The sequence below is a fragment of the Zonotrichia leucophrys genome, chromosome 21 (genome assembly GCF_028769735.1).
Source record: "Zonotrichia leucophrys gambelii isolate GWCS_2022_RI chromosome 21, RI_Zleu_2.0, whole genome shotgun sequence".
In the NCBI taxonomy this organism is placed as follows: domain Eukaryota; kingdom Metazoa; phylum Chordata; class Aves; order Passeriformes; family Passerellidae; genus Zonotrichia; species Zonotrichia leucophrys.
This window is the reverse complement of record NC_088190.1, coordinates 7,213,160-7,237,822: the sequence shown is the minus strand read 5'-3', so window position 1 is coordinate 7,237,822 and position 24,663 is coordinate 7,213,160. Positions and strand designations below refer to the sequence as shown.

At 51.3% G+C, this 24,663-nt stretch overlaps 2 protein-coding genes across 6 annotated transcripts in view; one reads left to right on the top strand and one right to left on the bottom strand.

Annotated features, from left to right (window-relative positions):
* VWA5B1 (von Willebrand factor A domain containing 5B1) overlaps window positions 1–9,480 on the bottom strand; it is a 33,431-nt gene extending 23,951 nt beyond the window's left edge. For 2 of the 5 annotated variants that reach the window (XM_064730620.1, XM_064730621.1), the window contains exons 1-2: window positions 7,451–7,734; window positions 7,086–7,240 (exon numbers count right to left, since the gene is read on the bottom strand). In XM_064730620.1, coding sequence (XP_064586690.1) covers window positions 7,086–7,240; window positions 7,451–7,618 — 323 coding nt within the window. In that variant the 5' untranslated portion in view covers window positions 7,619–7,734. The other 3 variants (XM_064730622.1, XM_064730624.1, XM_064730623.1) reach the window with 3 other exon arrangements.
* A 2,991-nt stretch (window positions 9,481–12,471) lies between these two features.
* LOC135456553 (ATP-dependent RNA helicase DDX19B) lies at window positions 12,472–24,663 on the top strand. The gene is made up of 12 exons (XM_064730468.1): window positions 12,472–12,597; window positions 13,537–13,585; window positions 13,950–14,003; window positions 14,872–15,007; window positions 16,815–16,907; window positions 17,487–17,589; window positions 18,517–18,631; window positions 18,779–18,956; window positions 19,892–20,129; window positions 21,119–21,281; window positions 22,517–22,708; window positions 24,173–24,663. The coding sequence occupies exons 1-12, from the start codon at window positions 12,541–12,543 to the stop codon at window positions 24,232–24,234; spliced, it is 1,440 nt and encodes a 479-aa protein (XP_064586538.1). The 5' UTR covers window positions 12,472–12,540; the 3' UTR covers window positions 24,235–24,663.

Below are 24,663 nucleotides of genomic sequence, written 5' to 3'. Positions count from 1 at the left end.
GTTCTCCCTGGCTGGCTCTGCAACGCTTTATGCAGTGATTTACGAGGCCCAGGAGAAGCCAGCAGCACTGAAATACATCAGTTTCTCATTCCTGCGTTATTAAAACCCACCTTTATATGCAAATGCCACAGAAGACATCAAGGCCACGAGCTCAGTGAGTGCTCGGGCAGGAAAACGGCGCTGAGAAAGGACAAAGGGAGAGCCAGGGAGAGCAAGAAGGGCTGTCCAGGATAGGGGAGAGCAGTCAGGGAAACTGAGCACAGGAAACAGCAGCAAAGATGATGATGATGGAGGGCAGTAATCCCAAGGCACGCCCCTGGATCCTGGCCAAAAACCTTAAATTCCCGATTTAATCCACCCCTCCTTCCAGCACAAACGCCGCTCACGCCAGGAGCTGCCCAGAGAGATTGGGGATGCATCCATGGGGATGCAGCCCCCACAGTCAGGAGATGGATGGAGTCCCAGCTGAGCCAGGGGAGGCCATCCCAACAGGATGCTCCAAGCTGTGCCAACAGGGCCTGGGAAGGCAGGAGCTGGCTAGGGTTCATCTGCTACAGGGAGAGACAGTGAAGGTCCCCCCACTTCAGTATGTGGCAGAGGCCACCAAGGTATGGGGAAGTGATTAAATGCCAGGTGGGGGAGGAAGGAGGGAGAATTATTTTACCTTAGGGAAGAAATAATAACAGGAAGAAGCTCTCTATAACAGCTTGGCACAACAGGAATTCATTATGGGACTGCCAGAGGGGTGAATTTGGGCTCCTGGAGCGTGACTTCAGTTTGGAACTGGGGACTTAGTACAGAGCCACGGGTGAGATCCAACCTCCTGTCATGGTTTGACCCGGAAGGAGTGGGAATTCTGGGAAGCTGTGGTCAAACCAATGAAGGTTTTGGGTTTCATACTGACACCTGGTGTAGCCAGTGGGGTTTGGACACACCTCCGAGAATACACAGGGGTTAAAAGCAGGGCACTGCCCTGGCATTTCCTCTTTGGGACTCGTCGGGCGAGGAGGTCAGATCTCTCTCCCCCGCCCGGCCCGCTGCTGCTGGGCGGGGGAGGGGACAGCCATGCGGTGAGGCCTGGGGCCAGGGCCTGGACAGAGGGGCTTCGAGGATGGAAGGGGGGGGGAGCCCCAAGAGACATCGGGCAGCCAGCCACCCCCCCCCCCCCCTTCCCCCCCCAGGAGAGCAGGAGAGCAGCCAGCGAGAAGGGGGGAGGACTGCCCGGCCGCAGCGGCAGCGTGTGGGCAGCGTGCGTGGGAGCCGTCCGACAGACAGAGACTGAAAACTTTTAACCCTTTCTTGCATGATTGGGGCCTTACAAAAATGCTAATCCTCCTCGAAGCTGAATAAGAAGGGAGATGAGAGATGATATGAGATAAAGACTTTGGCCCGGAGATTGTGGAGATGATTGGATGGGGAGAGATGATTTGGAGTGGCCTTTTAGCTGGACTTTTCTTGTAGCCATGGACTCAGTTGTTCCTGTGACACAGACTGCATTTAGGGGGAGGCAGTGCCTCAAAACCAGGAGGGTTCATTTGTGAGGACCCCCCGGCCCCAGGGGGTTGGAAATATATGGGGGGGGACAGTTGTCCCAAAAGCAGAGACTGTGCCTTTTTGGAGTGAGACAAGGCATCCTTGAAAGACCACCCTAAAAGCAGCTCTGGCCATGTCTCGGTGGTGAGAGCACTGAGCATGGAAGGAACGTGTCACAAACGGCAAATGGACTTTCCGGGCGGTGCCGGAGTGACAGGGAAGCACACGAAGGTCTCCGTGTGTCTCCACAAGAAGCCTATGGAACAAGAAGGACTCCTTTCCCTCTTCATGAACTGATGTTTGAGTATACTAAAGTGTCGTGCCGGACTGGGCAGTTGGTATTTTTGAGAGAATGTATTGGATTGGGAAAGTCAGGGAGTGGAGAGGAGGAAAAGTAGTTTTTTGTAAAGTTTTCAATTTTTTTTTCTTTTCCTTATAGTCTTTCCTATTTTTTCCTGTAGTTTTAGGTAATAAAGTGTTATTTATGTTTAAGTTGGAGCCTGTTTTGCTTATTCCTGGTCACATCTCACAGCAGACACCAGGGTGAGGCATTTTCATGGGGCACTGGCTCTGTGCCAGGCTCAAACCATGACATTTTTTGGTTCCCTGACCGGGAATCGAATCACGGGAGAATGATGAGGTAAAGCTGTGAGATGAGACCGAGAAGAATAAGGAAAGCATGTACTAAGTTAAGGTAGATGAATAGTCATAGTGAATCTAAGGTATTGTTGTGTAGAAGTGTTTTGTAGTCCTGTTGATAATTTTAGAAAGTGTATTCTCGGAGGTGAAGGGTGGATTGTCATGGTTTGACCCGGAAGGAGTGGGAATTCTGGGAAGCTGTGGTCAAACCAATGAAGGTTTTGAGTTTCATACTGACACCTGGTGTAGCCAGTGGGGTTTGGACACACCTCCGAGAATACACAGGGGTTAAAAGCAGGGCACTGCCCTGGCATTTCCTCTTTGGGACTCGTCGGGCGAGGAGGTCAGATCTCTCTCCCCCGCCCGGCCCGCTGCTGCTGGGCGGGGGAGGGGACAGCCATGCGGTGAGGCCTGGGGCCAGGGCCTGGACAGAGGGGGCTTCGAGGATGGAAGGGTGGGGGAGCCCCAAGAGACATCGGGCAGCCAGCCACCCCCCCCCCCCTTCCCCCCCCCAGGAGAGCAGGAGAGCAGCCAGCGAGAAGGGGGGGAGGACTGCCCGGCCGCAGCGGCAGCGTGTGGGCAGCGTGCGTGGGAGCCGTCCGACAGACAGAGACTGAAAACTTTTAACCCTTTCTTGCATGATTGGGGCCTTACAAAAATGCTAATCCTCCTCGAAGCTGAATAAGAAGGGAGATGAGAGATGATATGAGATAAAGACTTTGGCCCGGAGATTGTGGAGATGATTGGATGGGGAGAGATGATTTGGAGTGGCCTTTTAGCTGGACTTTTCTTGTAGCCATGGACTCAGTTGTTCCTGTGACACAGACTGCATTTAGGGGGAGGCAGTGCCTCAAAACCAGGAGGGTTCATTTGTGAGGACCCCCCGGCCCCAGGGGGTTGGAAATATATGGGGGGGGACAGTTGTCCCAAAAGCAGAGACTGTGCCTTTTTGGAGTGAGACAAGGCATCCTTGAAAGACCACCCTAAAAGCAGCTCTGGCCATGTCTCGGTGGTGAGAGCACTGAGCATGGAAGGAACGTGTCACAAACGGCAAATGGACTTTCCGGGCGGTGCCGGAGTGACAGGGAAGCACACGAGGGTCTCCGTGTGTCTCCACGAGAAGCCTATGGAACAAGAAGGACTCCTTTCCCTCTTCATGAACTGATGTTTGAGTATACTAAAGTGTCGTGCCGGACTGGGCAGTTGGTATTTTTGAGAGAATGTATTGGATTGGGAAAGTCAGGGAGTGGGGAGGAGGAAAAGTGGTTTTTTGTAAGGTTTTCAATTTTTTTTTCTTTTCCTTATAGTCTTTCCTATTTTTTCCTGTAGTTTTAGGTAATAAAGTGTTATTTATGTTTAAGTTGGAGCCTGTTTTGCTTATTCCTGGTCACATCTCACAGCAGACACCAGGGTGAGGCATTTTCATGGGGGCACTGGCTCTGTGCCAGGCTCAAACCATGACACTCCCCACATCTCCTGCACCCATGGAACACTGGGGACATAGCCCCCATGGGAGCCACTTGCCAGCAGGGATTTCTGCATCACCTGGGCCAGAACAAACACTAAGGGACCCTTGGTGAGATGCAGAGCCCTGTGTCATCCCCTGTTAAATCCAGTCAGGAAAGTTGCACCTCTCCTGCACCTCTGAGGTGGCTCAGAGGAGCCTGGCACCAGCTCTCACTGGTGTGCCAGCCGAAAAATTGGCCCCACAAGGACAGGGAGGGCTCAGAGGGCTCTTCCCAGCAAAAACCCTTTGACAGGGGACACTGCCAGCAGAGCCGTGGAGCTGCTCCACACAGCTTGTGTCACCAACGCCATCAAGTGACTGCAGTAAGGAAAGGGAGAGCAGCAGAAAGGCTGGAGCGAGGGAGAGCAGTGGGAAGGCTGGAATCTCTCCCCTGTGCCACCCAGGAACTCAGCACTGGCCCCTTGCCTGCTCCCCATCCTGCCTTTGCTGCTATGGGATGTGCACCCAGTCTCCGTTCAGGCCATGGGGCCTGGGCTCTCAGAATGGAACCTAGCAGGACCCTGCATCCCAAAACAATTACCAACAGCAGGACCCTGCAACCCAAAAAAACTACCAACAGTTAATGCTGCACAGAGTACCCCTAGACACACTCAGTCCTCAGTGTGTCCCCTCACTGCCACCAAACGTGTCACACACAGCAGGCCCAGGGCCATCCCACAGACCTGGCCAGGTGCCTCCTGACCTCACACTGCATCTGGCATCCCAGGAAAAAGGGAAACCACTGAGGGTTACTACCTTCAGCCCTGAAAATACACCTGTAATCCCATCAGCTGGGGAGCACCTCAGGGCTGGCACAGACATTGTCCCTTGGCCAGCTGTGTTCTGGACCAGGCTGCTACTGGATGGATCTTTTTGTTCCCCCTTCCTTTCCATGACAATCCACTGCTCTTCCTGGCCACGGAGAGGAGAGAGTGTGTGTGATCATCCACTGCAGGCAATGCCCTCAGCCAAACCCTGTGCCCCACAGCAGCTGCTGCTGCTGTGACATCCCCGTGACACGCAGGGAACACAGGGCTGTGAGCCAGAGCACAGGCTCCAGCCCCTCACAGGGCTGCAGTGTCTGTCCCAGCACCCCGGAGGGGCTGGGGCTGGATTTTATGGGATAGGAAAAGGTGTTAATGTGCCTGGAAAATGGGGGTGGGGCTTGAAGCACTGCTTGGAGCTTCCTGGGTGTCCGTCTGTGTCTCTGAGAACTGATGTGCCCTCAAAAAATCTGTTTGAGCACGTGGAGTAAAGATAGGGGCAGAGTAATGCTCATCTGAGGTGAATTTTCATGCATTGAGAAGGAAAACAGAGCAAAACTGTTGCTCTGTCCAGCCTGGCTTCTGGCAGGACATGACTCCCAGGAGTGGGCTGGGGTCACCACGGGATCTGTGGCATCCACAGCCAACAACAGGATAGGGAGAGGCAAAGCAGGAGCTGGGATAAAACCCGACACAGCTCCACCCAGCCCTGCTGCCTCAAGGGCAGAAATCAGTGGCAGCCCGGCTGCTTCTGCCCCCCAGGCCAGGCAGGCTGCCGTGTCAGGCCCAGCCCTGGTGTCACACCTTGCATCAAACGCATTTTTGAGCAGCTGAATCACTGCCCCGCCCTGCTGTAACCCCTGGCCGGCCACAAGCTCGTTCCCTTGGAGATGTCACCTCCAGGTCCCAGCTAGACGTGGGGCACATCCCCACTGCTCAGAGGACGCCTGGCTTTCTGCAGCTGGGTAAAATATTCCTTCCACGTCGTGTGTCTCAATCAACACTGACATCCAGTGGCTCGCCGGGATGACGACAGCCAGAGCGCCCTGTGGAGATGTACAGGTGGACAGAGCTGGCCAGGGATGCCTGTTGCACCACAGCCTCCCATCAGCATTCCTGGACAATCTCCACCGGGAAAAAACACCCCCACTGTTTGCAAATCCAAGACAGGAGAAGCCTTGCACTTCCCAAACTGTCAGGGCTCTCAAGTAGAATCACCTGTGGGATTTCTCCCTGGTTTTCAGGGCCTCAAGGCTCAGGGAGCTGCTGAGGGACCCCTGACTTCACCTACACAATCCACATCACTGCAGGTCATGACTAAGACATGCAGGAGTTCTCCAGATGCTTTCCCCCAAAGCACAAGGCTCAAACCTGGCCAGGAAACTGGGATCAGCTCCCAAAATATCTCTAGGAAGAGGAGAAAATGGGGTTTGAAAGAGCACCCATAGCACTGTCCTATCTGGAAGAGCCTGGATCCACCATGGCAGACCTGTGAGACACTCTCAACAAAGGCTACAGGAACTCTTCTCCCATCTCCAGCCTCCCTTGCCTCAAACTGCAAGCAGAATATCCCACTTAATGGAAAACCAGGAAAACAGCCACTGCAGGCCCCCAGAGGGTGACAGCAAGGACCCCCACTGCCACAGCAGTGACAAGGATTGCTGGCCCCAAGGGCACCCTGAGGCCTCAGATATGGAAACTGAGGAAAGGCTGGGAAGCAACTTCTCCTGCCAGGACCCAGTGGAAGCAGCCAGGTGCCCCTTCCTGAGGTGACACAGTGCCAGGTTGGGCCATGACTGACAGCCCTGGCAGAGACAGACTTTGGGGACTGTCAGCCATAACCCTGGCAAGTGTCTTGGACCACCAGTCTGGCCCCAGAGTTGGGTGTCACAGACCTGGATTCCTGTCCCAAGCCCCTTCCTAGAGCCGTTAATCACATATTTCTGACACAGGGGTTAGTTAACCCCCACCTTGCCAGGCTCACAGCTGGGGGGAAGATCCCTGGGCTGAGCCAGAGGGAGGTGTTGGCCCAGACACCACCTAAACCTACCAGGCAGGCTGCTTCCTGCCTGGGGTGCGTCCAGATGCAAGGAGACACACAGGGCCCCCAGGAGCAGCACAGCCCTTCTCCATCCACCCCTGCCCTGCCCTGCCCCAGCCTGTGTGGTGGATTCCAGCCAGGTGTCAGTGTTTTGATCCTTACTGAGGGGATCAGCCCCCCTCACCCTGCCAAGGTCACTCCTCCTTCCCCAGTGTGTCCACAGATGGGTTATCCCACTTGGCTGCCCAGGACAGCAACAGCCCATCACCCCCAGCATCATCCCCCCATCCATCCCTGTCCTCTGCCTGCACAGAGATATGGACACAGTCACTACTAAAGTCTGTACAATTTTTGGGGAGGGGATGGGATGTTCCAGGACTCAGCATCCAGCTGGGAAAAAAGCAAGGCTGGGAAGCAGCAGCTTGCAAAGTGTGGGCTTGTGCCTGCACAAATATTATGACAGGGATCTCTACAGTGAGCAGCTTTGTGCTGGGATCGTGCACAGCCTTGGGAAGTGACACACACACACACCCCTCACACCCACCCCTGCGGAGCTAAAAAGGTGCAGGAGCAACTGGAGAGTAGCCGCTGCTTTTCTTACCTTTCCTGGGAGAGAGGAGGAGGAGAAGGAAGAAAGGGATGGGGGGGTTGGAGCAACTTCACCCACTCTTCCAGCCCCTCTGCGGCTGGGCTGGGGAGGGCAGGAGGGGCAGGAGGAATCCCGAAGGCGGCAGGCACGGCTGCGGAGCGCTGTGTCTGGAAGACAGGGAGAGAGGGAGATGAGGAGAGAGGGAAAGGGAGGGAGAGAGGGAGAGGAGCAAGCGCCGGGGCTTGGGGTGGGGGAGCGCTGCACCACCAGCCACCTCAGCAACCGGTGGCTGCACCCCCGGACCCTCCCCAGCGGGCAGCGGGGCTGGGGGAAGCCGGGGAGCCCGGGGGTCCCGGGGGGGCGAGGAAGGGTCTTACCGAGCCGGCTGCAGCAACATGTGCCCCGGCGGGGAGGCTGTGCCCGGAGCCGGGAGGGGGTCTGGCTCCCCTGGGATGGGGGGCTTCTGCACCCCCAGGGTGGGGCTCTGCCCCCCGCCGCTGACTCAAAGTGTCCGGAGCTGTCTGGGTGACCATCACCATCATCATCACCCAGTGGAGCCATTTGTTTTGTCAGGGAGGTAACCATGACAATCCCCTCGAACACCCTGGCGCTTCGCCCTCCCCTCGCTCCCCTCCTGAGCCGGGGGGCTGCGGGGGAGACAACGGGCGAGGGGCGAAGCCCATCCGGGCGGAGGAGATGCCCCTGAGCTGGGCAGGCTGGTGGAGAAAAGAGGCTGAAACTCCCCTCACCCATGCCCACCATTTATCTCCCCGGGATTTTCCGCAGCAGCTGCCGGGAGGGGAAGAACCCACCGCATTCACCTTTGTCATCCCCTTTCTCTTTCAAAGGAAGGAAAGCACCCTGAAGCCCCCCAAAATCAGCTTGCATCACTGCTCACTGGCCTCCTGTGCAGCCCTAGGCTGGGTATCTCTCCCAGCCTTGCTGTTGCCCCCATTCCCATCTCAGCTCCTGCACCCTCTCCCCCCCAGGAACCCCCAAAGCCCCTCAAGCACAGCCCCCACCCATGGGGGTACAGAAGGACCCTCCCCACAGGAGCAGTGCTGTGCTGAGGGATGAGCCTGGTGGGATACAGTCCCTGCCCTGAGCAACTTACACTTAAACCCAGGAAAAACTTACAGAAAGGGGAAACTGAGGCAGCTGGAGGGACACAGACCTGGACTTTGTCCCAAAGCAGAGCTGGACACCGAGCCTGGGTCACAGCACACCGAGGGTAAAGCTCCTCTTTCTCCCCCTGGCCTCCAAGGACACATCCACACTGCAGGATTGGGATGACCTGTGGCACCCCTAATGACCCATCCTCTCCCCCAAGAACAATGTGTTTTAGAGGAAATGGCAAGAAACTCCACAAACAAATGCCTGATCAAGAATTTTTTCCTAAGCCCAGCTCCCAGGGCTGACTTCAGCCTTGACCCTCCAGAATTTATGGTTCTTGCCAGACAAATAAGTCAGCCATGGCAAAACATAGGTCCCGTGTTCCCAGTGCCTGTAAATGTTTGTTTACCACAGCTTGTGGCTTCTGGGAAGAAAATAACATATGCCAGGAGAAATCCTGGGATTCAAACCAGCAAATGTGGTAGCAGCAGGGTATTTGTTTAGAAGATAAAGCAACATCTGATATGGTGGATGAGGCAAGTGTGAGACCTCAGGAAGACACACATGGAGTTGTTTGGGGGGAATTAATATTTAGTGCTGATGCTGAAGCTGCATCACCACAGTGACCAAAAGTGCTGCCCAGAACAGCTCACAGGTGTTTGTTCCTCCTCATCCTCTCCAGGCTGGCTCTGCCCAGGACACCCCACCATGGATGAGGGCCAACCCCTCCCAGGGAGCAGCAGTGGGGAATGGGATGGGTATAAGTGAGGCAAAACCAGGGAGGGGACAAGCTAAAAGTAACATTTGAGGTCATCTAAGTGCTATCTCAATGCTTGTGGCTTTACCCACCTGGGGCCAGGCAACAGCAGCACCTCCAACCACCACAGAGGAATATTCCCAGTCCTGGTTCATGCCTGGGTGGACTCTGGGACTGGCCAAGCTCAGGACAGGTTTTCCAGGCTCATTACCCAGCTCACTCAAGTGTGCTCGTGTGGTGCTCTTGTGCTGGGAGATTCACATGGGCTCAAAACTTACAAAAAAAAAGCAGAAAAAAGCTAATACTAAACTAAACCTCCTGCTGGATGGACAGCAACAAGCACTTCTCATGATCTCCATGTGTGTTCTGTATGTAAATGCCATTTTCCTCAGCCTGGAATGCTCTGAAGAAACAAATAATCACTCTGTTGGGAGACTGTGATGATTAAAAAGTGATGACATAGGGTTGGGCAGGGATTGCCTCCTCCTCATCATCTTTCTCCTCCTCCTTTTCCTACTCTTCTTCTTCTTCCTCTTCCTCCTCCCTGCAGCAGGTCTGTGTGTGGGCAAGGAACACTGACCTGTTTGGGGTATAAGGACCAGAGATAATTTCAATGAAATTCCACCATCCAACCTCCACCATTGTGAGCTCTCTCATTCCAGCACAGCCAAAGTCTGCTGGTTTAAATAAGTAAGTGTTTATTTAAACAAATCTGAATATTTACCTCATGCTTAAATGAATAAATATGTAATTGTATGACAGCAGAGTCTCCAGCAAAATCAAGGACCCTGCATGGAACCCACAGGAAACCCACACCTCCAGGATCCCATCCTGCTCCAGAGACTGAGGAGAAAAGTCCTTCCTCATGGGCAGAACAGAGAAACACCCACCACAGTCACACTGACAGGCTGCACAGCCCTGAAAATCCCAAGGAATGATTGCAGCCAAGGTCAAGGAGCAGAAAGGAGGCGTTGGAAGGATCTGCCCCCAGCCAATGTTGTCTGATCACAGTTTTCTTCTCAGTACCTCTGTTTCCCCCTCTCTAAAATGGGACTAGTCCCAATTAAATGTATTTATGGGAGGTGTGTCAGCAAGAAAACATTAAACTGGAAGCACGAGCCTATCAGCCTCTGGGATTTCCCACATTCATCTTTATTTTTACCCTAATTAACTAATTAACATCTCAGACTTGCCTTTGGCTGCCTGCTCTGTTGCCATTGAGAATCTCCTTGTGTTCAGCTCCAGTGTTCAGCATCCTCCTGTTGCCATGGAAAAAAAGCCATGATGTCACCTCCACAACCACAGCTCCAAATACAGACCCCAAAGTTCACGTGTGGGGCTGGGGAGGGATCCCCACAGACTGAGGGACATGGGGCCACCACGTCCACACAGGAAACTGAATTAGATGGAAAAGTATCAGATTATAATATTTGATAATAACAGGATTTAGTTTTAAGGAAAAAAACAACCATGGTTGGTCTGAAGACAGCAACAGTGAAGGGTCCAGCCCCACCTGGGATAAGATTTCTCAGCACAGAAAGAAATAACAGCTCAGTTGGAAGTTGTAGGTTGTTGGGAACAAATGGAGTGTCTCCATTAAAGGGGAGGGGGAATACTGAGTCAGGGATATATCCTTGGTTTGGGAACTTGTGGCTGATGCCTGCAGGCTTGGCCATTTTACTGGTTCTGCTGCATGGAATAAAAACACAAATTCAGACTGTCCTTGAGAGCTGCTCTGTCAAACAAGGCTCAAGGAAGGGAATAGCAGCCCAGCAAGGAAATCCCACAGGCTCTTCCTACATTTCTTTAATTTCTACTTTCCCTTTTACTCCTCTTTATTGCAAGACCTTTAAAGAACAGGTTTGATACCAGGTCTAAGCTGGCGCCTGCCCTACAGCAGGAGACAGGACGGAAATTACTCTTGCAGCTCCTGTCACTTCTAGACCTCCATGACTCATTCTCCTACTTTGTTTTCACCTCCACCCCTGCTCCACAGACGGAGCTGCGGTTCCCTCACAAATGTCACAGTGTCTGCGTGATTCTCCCCCAGCCCTGGCTCCCAAAGGGACTCCATTCCATGGGAAACAGAAGCTGCAGCCTCACACCAGATGACACGGCAGGGCCTGACCCTCCGACTCAAACCAGACAGGGGGAACAGCCCCACCCCACCCCACATGGAGGGCCTGATCCACAGCCCCAAACCAGACATGGGGAACAGCCCCTGCCCACCCCACATGAAGGGCCTGACCCCCAGGGATGGCCACATCACACAGGGGACTGAGCCCCACATCATGTGAGACACGGGCTGACCCCCAGCCCCAAACCAGACATGGGGAACAACCCCATCCCACATGAAGGGCCTGACCCCAGGGATGGCCACATCACACAGGGGACTGAGCCCCACATCATGTGAGAAACAGGCTGACCCCCACATCATAGTGGGGTCCTGATCTCAGCCCCACAGCATGCAGGGCACCAGGCCCCTGAACACAGTGTCCCTCAACATACAGGGGGCCTGAGCACCCAGCCCCACACTGCACAGGGCTCACAGCCTCACAGGGCACACAGCCATACCCTACACAGGGCACATAGCCCTGCACTGCACAGGGCACCCAGCCCCACAGAGGGCACAGAGCTCACAGCCCCACACTGCACAGGGCTCACAGCCTCACAGGGCACACAGCCATACCCTACACAGGGCACATAGCCCTGCACTGCACAGGGCACCCAGCCCCACAGAGGGCACAGAGCTCACAGCCCCACACCCCACACAGGGCTCACAACCCCACACTGCACAGGGCTCACAGCCCCACACCCCACACAGGGCTCACAGCCCCACAGGGCACACAGCCATACCCTACACAGGACTCACAGGCCCGCACTGCACAGAGCTCACAGCCCCACAGAGCACACAGAGCACATAGCCCCACACTGCACAGGGTTCACAGCCCCACTGAGCTCACAGCCCCACAGAGCACACAGCCCCACACTGCACAGGGTTCACAGCCCCACTGAGCTCACAGCCCCAATCTGCACAGAGCTCACAGCTCCACAGAGCGGGCTCACAGCCCCACACCCCACACAGCGCACACAGACCCACAGAGCTCAGAGCTTCACCCCATACAGAGCTCACAGCCCGACAAGGCTCACAGCTCCTCAAAGCACAGGGCCCACAGCCTCACCCCACACAGGGCTCACTGCCCCACAGAGCTCACGGGGCTCACAGCCCCACAGGGCCACAGCCTCACCCCACAAAGCTCACAGCCCCACAGGGTCACAGCCTCACCTCACAGGGCTCACAGCCCCACAGGGTCACAGCCCCACATTGCACACAGGGCTCACAGCCCCACAGAGCGCACAGCTCACAGGGTCACAGCCTCACCCCACCCCGTGTCCACCTCTCCCTACCCCAGACACCCCGCTGTCACTCCTCATCCCCCGTCCCCTCTCCCGCCGCCCCCGGAACGCGCAGTCCCCGGAACGCCGGTGCGCGGCCGCGGTTCGCGGGTCCGGGCGGTGCCGGGGCGGTGCCGCGGGCGCGCAGGCGCCGCTCCCGCCCGGCGCCATCGCGGCTGCTGCGGCCACCCCGGGCCGGCCATGGCCACCGACTCGTGGGCCCTGGCCGTGGACGAGCAGGAGGCGGCGGCCGAGTCGGTGAGTGCGCGCCGGGGCCCGCGGGGGCTCGGGATGGCCCGGCCCGGTCCAGCGGCGCGGGGTCCCCCGGGCCGCGCGGCCCCCGCTGCCTCCTCGCAGAAAGGAGCGATCGAGAAACGCTTTTCGCCCCATTTTCTGCCGTGGGGGCAGGGAGGGCCCGAGGTGTCCAATTTTCCCTGGGCTTGGGCTCTTCCTTTATAAGCAAGACGCCCAATTTTTATTTATTTATATTTTTATTTATTTATTCACTTACCATTATTTTAAAATTTTCTTCGCCTTCATCCATTTTTTGCGTATCCGAAGGGCAGAGACGTCCCTGCGGTCCCACTCGCCCTCCATCCAGACACTACCGCGCTTCAGGCACTCACCCAGCCTCACCTCTGTCCTCCAGCATCCAAAAAAATTCCTCTTTCTCTCATATTTTTTTTTAATGAAAAGATGTAACTTTGTGCCTCAGAAAAATTGTTTTCTGTTTTTTCTGTGATTGGGCACAGAACACTAACTGAGGATGTGGGGAAGATCCTCAGGGCTGCTCCCCCTGCACATTTCAGGTGGTGAAACAAATTCATCCTGGGGCAGCTTCTGCCGGCCAGGACAGGGCATAGATCCTATTTCCATCCTGGAATGCTGATTTTTTTCCATTTTCCATCAGCAGAGCTATTGGGGAGTGGAGGGTACAGGACACAAAACAACCCTTTCCCTGTGTTGTCATTACAGTTTAAAAAATTTGTATTTTTGTTTAAACTCCTGCTTAGAAATAGTTGTATTAAAACTCTTGAAATCAAGAGTTCAAGTTTCCTCTTGTGTCTTCATCCCTTGCAGTTGAGCAGGGTTTGTGCAATACTTGATAAAGCCAAAGCTCAGGTTTTCCTAGCTGGAATTAGAATATAGGGAGCTATATTTGAATTTCTCTGATTCTGTGTTTTTCCTCATTTCTAGTTGAGCACTTTACATCTGAAGGATGAAAAAACCAAACCAGATGCCAATGGTGAGTCCCAGCTGCTCAGATGGGCTTGGAAAGGGGGGAATGTTTCCCTGTGGGGCTTCAGAGCACTGATGCCAAAGTAAATTCCTGGTAAATCATGAGATTTCAGAAGAGCTGAGATTAAACAGCAGCACAGACTAAATATTTTGGTGTCTCAGGGAGCTGGGTGAGCAAAATCCATTGGTGTGGTTGCTAAACTGCACTTGGAGCTGGTGCTTGGGTTTCCTGTGCACAGCAGTGGAGCAGGGCAGTTCTCCTCAGGAAAATGAGCTGTTTGTAGCTCTTCCCAGGATGTTCCAAAGCTCTGGGGTGTGGGCTGCCCCCACGCCCTGAGCTCACCTGTGCCCCCCAACCTGTTCCCATCCAGGTGCCGTTGTCAAGGCAGATGACAATGTGGAGAAGTCGGAGGATGAGGAGAAGGGTGAGTGCCTTCCTGAAAAAAGCTTTGGCAAGGATATTAATTTAATTTAATCATAACTATATTGATTTAATATATACTTAAAGTAAGTCTGCCTTATGTCTCAGGAGCGCTGATCTTGTATCCTGCCCCAAGGACTTAATTGTAAGACATGTCCTTCCTCCATAACACTTTTAAAGGCATTGTGTCCTGTAATAACTTGGGAGACTCCTGGATTAGAGTGGAGAGAAATAAGGGGATAGCAGTGTCCTCAAGGCAGGACTGGATGCAGGAGCAGTTGGATAACCTGGAGCTGGGATTGCTGTAGCAACCAACAAGTTGTGTTTGTGCAGTGACTGCTCAGAGGTGGGTAAAGGCTTGTGTTCTTTCAGAAGGGGGTTTTAGGAACAGATTTAGTAGCAAAACCCCAAAGTGCAGCAGTTTAACCTCGTTTGGATCTCTATTATCCTCAAGTCTTGTGATTCAGCTCTGAAATCTTTTAAAGTACTTCATTTATCCTCAAACCTTCCTTAAAAATAAAACCCTGGGAGGTGTCTGCCCACATGTCAGAGTGAGGGTTGAGGAGGCCCTATCCTGTCCCAGGTAGTTGCTAAGCTAAAAGAATTTTAGTAAGCAGAGATCTGGATGTGTTAAAGTCCCCCTTAGAACAGTGCTCATTTGGTTTGTCCTCCTGGGTATTAAATGGGAGAATCTCTGGGATCTCTCAATGTCTCATCCAGGAGGTTTGGGCTCTTCAAGCCATTACACTCTAATGAAGAATTTCAGTATTTGGAGGGATTTTGTCCCTTTTAAGTGGCTCAGGAGTTCAGTGGGAGCGAGACCTGGAACAGGCTGTGACTGATGGATTGGTGTTTTCCACCTCCTTTCCCAGAGGACAGAGCTGCCCAGTCCTTGCTGAACAAGCTGATCCGCAGTAACCTGGTTGACACCACAAATCAGGTGGAGGTGCTGCAGAGGGACCCCACATCACCCCTCTACTCTGTCAAGTCTTTCGAGGAGCTGCGCCTGTAAGTGCCTGCTGGGATGAGCCAGAGCCTTCTCTGCATGGAGCTGCAAATCCTGGGATCAGATATATTAATTAGGCTCCCTTATAACTGGGTTTTTCAGTTTGTCATGGGGAGCCTTGTATGTAACCTCTGAAAGAGAGAAGTTTTGCTATAACTGCCAGAGCAGATATGAATTTGGAGCCCATCAGGTAGTTGGAACCTCTCCCTCATGTCCTGAAAAATTCCCTGGTGGCATAGGAGATACCACTTAAAAGTACATGGGTTTGTGTATCAGGTTAGTGCCAACCTGTCATTAATTAATGAGTGTGTCATTTGTATTATTTAAGTGCAAGGAGAGTTGGTTTATCTGGGTACCTGGTGGGGGTTTCCATCTGAAACAACAGCAGTGAACAGCACAAAAGGAACAGCTTATCTTTACCAGCAACACTGGATTTATGTACTGGAGACACCAGTATTTTCTGACTTCCTTCCCCTTGAAAACCTCTACCAGTGCAGCTTTCAAGGGATGATAACTGTGTTTAGGGCATGGTTGATGGATACATGCATTAATATGCTGAACAGTGCATCCTGTTGGGATTGCTGTGCTTGTGTTGATCTCAGGTTTGTTGCTCTACAAGCTCTGCAGCAAAATGGGAGCTAAAGAGCCTTCTCCCCATGAAATGCCAGGGTGTTTTGCTTTGTTAGTGTTTGTGGTTGAGTGTCTGCAGAAAGAAGCTGAGGTCCTGCAGTGCCTGTTAGACTAATTCATTCCTGTGTTTCAAAAGGCAAACAATCCCAGGGAGCTAATGACAGGGACAGCCAGCCTAATTGAGTCTTCATTTTGTTATGACTCGGGGTATCCTTGGCAACTGGTGCAGAGTTGGGCTTTGTCTGTCCTTGCTTGGAGCAGCACAAGGTTACGTTTTCAAAGGGCTTTTGTTCCAGCCATCATTGGAAAGCAATACAGGATTTTTGCAAAATTATGTTGTGCTGAATAGGAAGTTACTGCAGTGAGAGATGTGGGCAGGAGAGCTGTAACCTGCTTGCAAAGGAGAGCCCTTCTGAGAGCACTCACAGCATCCAGGGAGCACTTGGGGGTCATCAGCTGAGAATTTCCAGCACCATAATCCGGGTTTATGTTGTTCTGGGGTCTCCTTGTCTACACAAGTGTCTGCTGAGAGTAGAAAGCTCCCTGGAGAGAAAGCAGCAGATGAGAGTTTGCTGGCCAGCAGTGTCAGCACACAGTTCTGGGTGTGAGGGCTGGCTTGCAGCCACAGATCACAAGGTGTAGTCACAGCAAACTGAGCTAATTATCAGTCATTTACCTGAGCCAGCATTGCTCAGCTGTAGTGCAGAATCCACATAACCTGCTGAAGTCCTTGCAAGGATCTCATGATCCCTTCATCCTGTTCCTCACGCTTTGTCCCGCGTTTGAGTCATCAAGGAGTGATAATTTTGGCACCAAGATTAGGCCTGGCTGAGGAAATGGGACTGGCCTGAAGGGCAGGATTAACACTTTCTGCTTTGTGATTCCTGGATTGTCTGAAAAGCTGCTTTGGAACAAGCAGTGCTGGCCTTAGACACAGGCTTTGCCCTGGAGCTGGGACAGGCAGGCTGACTTATTAAATCCAGGGGTTTTGCCAAGCTCCTTGTCTAGACTTCCTGCTGTCACTTAGGGTTCCAGATGCTGACCACTGTTGTTTCACGGGTGGGATTGTACCAGAGACAGCTCTAGGATGTCTTCTCGAGGGTTTTTCTCACCTTTTTGTACACAAATGAAAACTAAATGGACTTAAATAGGTCATGATATGAAAATTTCTCTTTTCAGGAAACCACAGCTCCTGCAAGGAGTCTATGCCATGGGCTTCAACAGACCATCTAAAATCCAAGAGAATGCCCTGCCCATGATGCTTGCTGAACCGTATGTACACGTTCTTCCTACTCTCTGCCAGAATAGAAGGGTTTGAAAGGTTCAGTGTGCTGCTCCTGAATTTTGGGTGGGAGGAGGGTGATGAGAAACTCTCAGGGTATGGAGAAAGGGTTCCCATGTCACAGTGTTTCTGTGGTTATTAACTATGTGCCAGCAGCCCTGGATTTGTCCATTTCCTAGGGCTGGTACTGAGCATGCAGTGCTGTGCGGTTTGGGAGGTCATTGCCATTTTCCTCATTAGTTTGGGAAGAAATAATACAAAAAGGCTCAGAAATCCTGGGTGGGTGGGAGTAGCTGAGGTGCTGATTTTCCATTCCACACCCCTGAGCTGGAACATGTGAGGTACTGAGACACTGGGGAAAAAGTGTGAAATGGGAAATCACTGAGAGACAACCACAGCCCTCCTTCCACATCTCCATAACTGAGAAACGCTGAAGGAGGGTGTTGGGCAGGAGGAAATCCCTGCCCCATGGAGCATAGCTGGTCAGGTTGGCCATGGATGCAGATGTGACAGGATCCAGGTGCCCCCGTGGTGCCTCACGCTCTGAGCTGTGCCTGCTGTGCCCCCAGCCCGCAGAACCTCATCGCGCAGTCGCAGTCCGGTACCGGCAAGACAGCTGCCTTCGTGCTGGCCATGCTCAGCAGGGTTGAGCCCGGGAACAAGTATCCACAGGTAATCTGGGGTGGGGCTGTCTCACCCTGGCCGTGCAGTGCCATCTAGTGAGGAACCTCAGCTGCTGGAGGCCTTCAGATGGAAATTCATGGCTTGATGGAGCCATGGTGTTATTTCTTTAAGCTGCTTAAAGGGGATGGGGGTTTGGGGATTTATCAAAATGCCTTCAGTGCAAAAGATACAGATTTTGCTCAAAGCTTGTTCCTGTCCGTCCTTCCTGTGCATCACACAGGATGCCACTGCTCTGTGAGTGTGTGAAGGGTGAGATAACACAGATATTACAATTCACACTATCACATTCAGAAGCTATTTCCTAATTACAATACATTATAAGCATTTCTTAGCTTATCCGCTTTTATCACACCATACTACAAATACCTTATACCAGTACCAAATAACCAAATACCAAATAACTAATAATCTAAAAGTACCCCTCATAAGTCTTACTACAATATATCTTTCATAGTTCTGTTTCTCCAAAATATCTATTCTTATTTATAAAACCATTTTTTGAAACTTGTTTCTCATTCCATTTCTCTCTCAACAATGTTTATCCTATTTTATAACATTTTTAAGTAATGTATGTTTACATACAAACTATGTCAACCTTCTATCAAACTTTGAGAATTATCTACAAATCTATTTCCCACATGTGAGGAATTAAATTTTTCTGGGAGGACTTAAATCAGAGAAATAGTGCAGGCTGAAGAGGGTTGGTTAAGTGGCTTTGGGGTGGAAGAGAAGGTAACTGACAACAGAGCAGAGGGACTTTTTAAATCAGATTTCCTCATGAGATGATTGAGAAACTGTTCATCCACTTGCATATTTGTCTTGAAGAAAACTTCAACAAGGATTTTAAAAAGCAAGTGTGATAGGGTTGCCCTGCATGTGTTGATCACCTCACTCATTATCCTTCTGTTCCTTCAGTGTTTGTGCCTTTCCCCAACATACGAGCTGGCACTTCAAACAGGAAAAGTGATTGAACAGATGGGGAACTTCTACCCAGAGCTGAAACTTGCGTATGCTGTCCGAGGCAACAAACGTGAGTAAGGGGAGACACCACAAACAGGAGTGAGGGAATGATGCTCCTCAGGGCGGTCAGGGGGGGAAATGGCTCGGTCAGAGAGGGCTGGAACATTTCCCTGTGTGCAGAGCCCCCCTAGAGCAGCCCTTCCTTCTGTCTCGGCAGTGGAGAGAGGGCAGAAGATCTCGGAGCAGATCGTCATCGGCACGCCCGGCACCGTGCTGGACTGGTGTTCCAAACTGAAATTCATCGATCCCAAGAAGATCAAGGTGTTTGTGTTGGATGAGGCAGATGTGATGATCGCCACCCAGGGCCACCAGGACCAGAGCATCCGCATTCAGAGGTACAGAGGGACAGGGACAGTGGGGCTGCAGTCAGGACTGGTGTCCTCACCAGTGAAGCAACAAGATTGAAATGACAGATTAGCTCTAGTTCAGGGGGCTCACAGAGGCACAGTGTCAGGGGATGACAAGCAGTTTCATTTCACAGAATAACACAGAATCACTAGATTGGAAGAGACCTTCAAGATCATCGAGTCCAACCCAGCCCCAACACCTCAACTAAACCCTGGCACCCAGTGCCACATCCAGGTTTTGTTAAACACACCCAGGGATGGTGACTCCACCACATCCCCAGGCAGAACATTCCAGAATTTTATCACCCTTTCCATATAAAACTTTTTCCTAATATTTCCCTTGACGCAGCTTAAGGCTGTGTCCTCTGGTTCTATCAGTGCTGCCTGGAGAAAGAGACCAACCCCACCAGACTATAACCACCTTTCAGGGAGTTCTAGAGAGTGATAAGGTGACCCCTGAGTCTCCTTTTCTCCAGGCTGAGCACCCCCAGCTCCCTCAGTGGTTCCTCACAGGGTTTGTGTTCCAAGCCCCTCTCCAGCCTCGTTGCCTCCTCTGGATGTGTCTCAACGTCCTTCCCAAACTGAGGGCCCAGAGCTGGACACAGTACAGGGGCAGAATGAGCTCCCTGCTCCTGCTGGCCACACCATTCCTGATCAGGCCAGGATGCCAGTGGCCTTCTTGGCCACCTTACAGAATAAAAATCCTGTCCCTGCAGCAGGGTTTATTCCTCTTTAAGAAGGTAAGTCTGGATGCCTGTGGTCCATGAGGGAGTGATCATGGGTGGGTAAGATTGGTTTTAGTCCTTCCAGCCAATGAAATAACTGGTTCCAGGGTTATGTTTTCCTTTGCCTGTAGCATGAATTCCATCAGGATATCAGGAGGTGACAGTATTGTGTGGGAACCTTCCCTATTTCTCTTTCAGAATGCTCCCCAGGGACTGCCAGATGCTCCTGTTTTCAGCCACTTTTGAGGATTCTGTGTGGAAGTTTGCTCAAAAAGTTGTTCCTGACCCAAACATTATCAAACTGAAGCGTGAGGAGGAGACCCTGGACACCATCAAGCAGTACTATGTGCTGTGCAATAACAGGGATGAGAAGTTCCGGGCTCTCTGTAACATCTACGGGGCCATCACCATCGCCCAGGCCATGATCTTCTGCCATGTGAGTGCTTCCAGGGACTGTTAGTCCAAGTGACCCCTCAGAGTCTGCAAGTGCTAAAACCAAGCCAGACACGGTTTCCAGAAAGGAGCTGAGAACAAAATTGCCCTTTTTGGCTTCTCTGGCTCCATCTTTGAGGGAAATCCTGAAAGCCACGTTAAGTGCTGGTTGCTTTGATTCCCTGGGTTTGTCCATCCAGGAGACAACATTGGACTTTTTTTATTCCTGTTTGGCCATTGTTATCCCTGAAGTTCTCTGAAACAAAGATCAGAGTAATGCAAGTTATTCCAAAACTCTGAACTGAAAAGAAAAAAAAAGTAGGGTTGGGAAATGGATGAAAATAGGGCATAATGAGGGATTGGGAAGTCTTTTGCTTCTCTAGCTGATACAGAGCTGTTCCTGGGACTTCATTTCCCTCAGGTAATTGAGGATACACCTCTGGATCTCACTGTGAATCATACTGAGACTTGGTTTTCTTTTTCTGGAAGCTGCCATAATCATTTTTAGGGAAAAATCAGTGCTGACAGCACCAAACAGCCAGGCAGAGTGAGCTCAGACAGGATAAAAGTGTTTGGAATCTGCTGCAGCAGTTTGCTTTTAGGCTGTCTCAAGACATAATTGGAGCTCAGAAAACTGTTTAATTCAAGGCTGTGCAGAGCTCTGTGGGATTTCACAATCACATTCAGGTCTGACCCTGCCATTTTCCAAGCTGAGTAGTTGTGGTTTTGTGACAAGTTTCATGAGTTTTCAGTGTACACATGTAGTGTCAGTCTCCAGCAGAGTGAAATCCAAGGAGCAGAGCACAAAGCAAACCAGTTTTATTAATCAGGAGCTCCTGTGGTGGCTGAGGTGTGTTGTCCTCTCTGATACAGTTTGTAAGGGAGACAAAAACTGAGCAGCCACGGAGCTTCCAGTGGGCCCCGGGGAGGTTCATTGTCACTTTTCCAGCATTAGAAACCCTGTCCAACGGTGGGGCTGGCTGTGTGTTGCAGACTCGGAAGACGGCGGGGTGGCTGGCGGCCGAGCTGTCCCGGGAGGGCCACCAGGTGGCGCTGCTCAGCGGGGAGATGATGGTGGAGCAGAGGGCGGCCGTCATCGAGCGCTTCCGCGAGGGCAAGGAGAAGGTGCTGGTGACCACAAACGTCTGTGCCAGAGGTAGGATGTGGAGGAATGGGGCCAGGTGATGCTCCAGGGTTTTGGCTTTCATACTTTTCATGTATTTGTGACCCTGCAGTTCTTTAGTGTGTAACTCCAAACCCCACACGCAGTGCCAGCTGCTGCTCTCCCAGTTGGAGCAGACACAGCAATTCCTCTCCAGGCCTGGCTACCAAGGATACCTCACTGCCTCAGGATTTCATATATTCATTTAATATATTCTTTATAATTTGCATTGACAATTTGTAATTTGTACTATAACCCTGCAGTTCTTTAGTATAGAACTCCAAACCCCACCCGCAGTGCCAGCTGCTCTTCTCCCGTTTGGGGCAGACACAGCAATTCCTCTCCATCGTGGCAGTCAAGGACACCTCACTGCCTCAGGCTCCAAGAAATTGAACAAAAGGGAGTTGGCAGGAGCAAACTTGGGGTAAATTACTTCATTACCTGAAGCTGTAATTGGAGGATTAACCCCCAATATGCAGATGAACCAAATTTATAAAAGTGAAAACTCATGGTCCATTTTTGAGTGTGGCCCCTGGGGGGCTTCGTCTGCCCGAAATGTACCTGAAGGCCCTTCAATAAATACACCCACTTTTTATTCCCTTTATTTTGTCTGGCCTCTGTTTTTAGGTGGCCTGAAAAGGCATCCCAGGGAGGGCTGGAAACAGCACTTCCTAAGATAACACATACCCCTGGCCAGCTCACAGGGACAGTTCACATCCTCAGGTGTTCCAGTTGGGAGAAATTGGTGTGGGCAAACACAGGAATGCTTGTTGGCTTCCTGCTGCTTGAGATGGAAAAGTCCATCCTGTGAGAGTCTGGCACCAAGCCTGCCCTGTGCTGCTGACACCCAGGGTTTGCAGTGAATGTGTGCCCAAGAACAGAAACCTAAAAACCAGTGAAATCCAGTTCACTATCCCAGTAGGAATTTGTGGTGTAATTTGACATCCTAGAACAGTTAAGAAAGGATTGTACTTGGAAAAAAACAAGTGGTATTTAGAGCTTTGCAGGGAAGGAGAGTTTCTGAAATACTTGAGTGCTGGTAGAATTTCCAGAATATTCAAGTGCCTTTGGCTGTTTCAGTGGGACTCTCTGCCCTAACAGCTCAATAGTTTTTATTTCCACCCCATGAGGGTACTGTGGAAAAGCTCCATTTCAGAGTGTGAGGAGGCTGTTCCTGCTGCAGAAAGATTTAAGTGAAGTTGTGTAACCTGATGTTCTCTTTTTGTCAGGGATTGATGTAGAGCAGGTGTCTGTTGTTATCAATTTTGACCTGCCTGTGGATAAGGATGGCAATCCAGACAACGAGACCTACCTGCACCGCATCGGCCGCACCGGCCGCTTCGGCAAGCGAGGGCTGGCCATTAACATGGTGGACAGCAAGCACAGCATGAACATCCTCAACAGAATCCAGGAACATTTCAGTACGTACCTGTCCGGTTTCGGCTGTTTGAAGGGCCTGGAAAGGCCCGGGGTGGCCTTGGGGCAGCCCGCGTATCAAAGGACCAGAAGAGGCTTCAGTTCTTTTCTCGGTCTCTGTGTTTATTAATTGTTTATCTAAAAGATTTTCTTTCGGCCCGACAGAGCTCTGCTCAGCAGCCAGCCATGAGCACACTGTGCTGCCCTCCGGGCGGTCACCTATCTTTATACCCATTGTTACGTGTACAATATTTATCATTTTTCCCCAATACCATTTATTCTTATTGTCCGGTGCACTTTTAGTAATGACCAATCCCAAAGTGCCACCATCACCACAGAAGATGGAGGAGAAGAAGAAGAAGAAGAAGAAGGACAGGACACGCCCCAATTCCTCCATCTTACTTCTCTAAACCCCCCTGTACATAAATCCTAAACCCTGTGTCTCACCCTCTAATTAACCAATCCCTTCACCATTCACCCCGGTGAAACCCTCCTGTCCTCATACAGGTGTCGTCTCCTGTGTAGGATCAAAGTCCAGCCACCAGACACTTCTGGAACATTCCAGGACTCCCGAGCCCCCCAAGGGTGGTCTCGGTGACACCTCAGTCCTGAGGTGCTGAGATCCCACACGTACCCTCAGCCTTTCTCCTTTCTCTGAGCTGTTGAATCACTGCAGAATTGGACTTGTTGGATGCTGAGCAGGTCTCAGGGTGTTTGTTGAGCCTTAAACGGGTGGCAGAGGAGCACAGCAGGAGTGTTTGGTGTAGCATCACTTGGGATTGTGAGCTGCTGCCTGGGACAGGAGCAGAATAAATCAGGCTGTGTTTGCTGTCTGCATGGATAGTCCTTGAAGTGGATGTTTGTGGAGAGCCTGGTTCAGACATGGCTTAAAGAAAGAGGCCATGAAGGTATTCAGCTGAGGGAAATATAGAAGCCTGCTGTAAAGCAGCCTTTCCCAGGCTTGATCCTGTAAATAATTAGGTTCTCAGCCACCTTTTATATAAACAACAAGATTCTCAGACCGTTCTGTCCTTGGCTGCTGCTGGGAACAGACGGCCAGTCTGGGAATTTGAGAACCCTTTCATATTATGGTGGGAACACTGATCTTGGTTTCAGTAAACTAACTTCAGGTATTGTAAACAAAAGGAGGAGCTGAGGTTTTCTCTACAGCCTGTCAGGAGCTCAGATTTTGCAATATGCATGAAGTGAATTAACACTGTTATAAAAAGTGCCTGATTGATGAATAAAGTGGAGTCAGATGCTAAAACAACAAAGGTGGTCGCTCCCTCACTTCAACAGATGTTCTGGAGTACCCAAAAGGGCCTTTGATAGAAGGAAACAGTTTTAATTTGTATTTTTAAAACCTGACTGACTATTCACTGATAAACCAGAACTCAGGTCCAGCTGAGAGCAGCGTTCCCTTCTCTGCTCAGTGTTAAGAAATCTGACCTATTTCTCTTCTTTCCCAGACAAAAAGATAAACAAATTGGATACCGATGACTTGGATGAAATTGAGAAGATAAATAACTGAAATAGCTGCTGAACTGGTGTGTGCCCTGCTGTGGAAGCTCTCCCACTACAATTGGATCAACGTTTGGATTGGCACAGCCTCTCGGCTCGTCCCGAAAAGGACTCTTCAAGATATGAGTACACAAAAATTACCTCATGTTCAAAATTGCAGTTGGACTTCAAATTGTGCAACTATGGGGAGGAAGAGGAAATGTTTACAGAAGCTTTTAACATTTCTTAGTTTAGCCTTAAAATGGGATGATGATCTTTGGAATTCTGAGAAATACACTTGCCAAAAGAGAGGCAATAGGGAATACCTAAAATTTTAAAAGGAAAAAAAATATTACTATCTTTAATTGGGATAATGTGCAGCATTAACCTGGTCAGTTTAAATCCAACAGCTGAATATATAACAGACATAAGGAAAGGGAAAAAAAATTAAAAAAAAGAA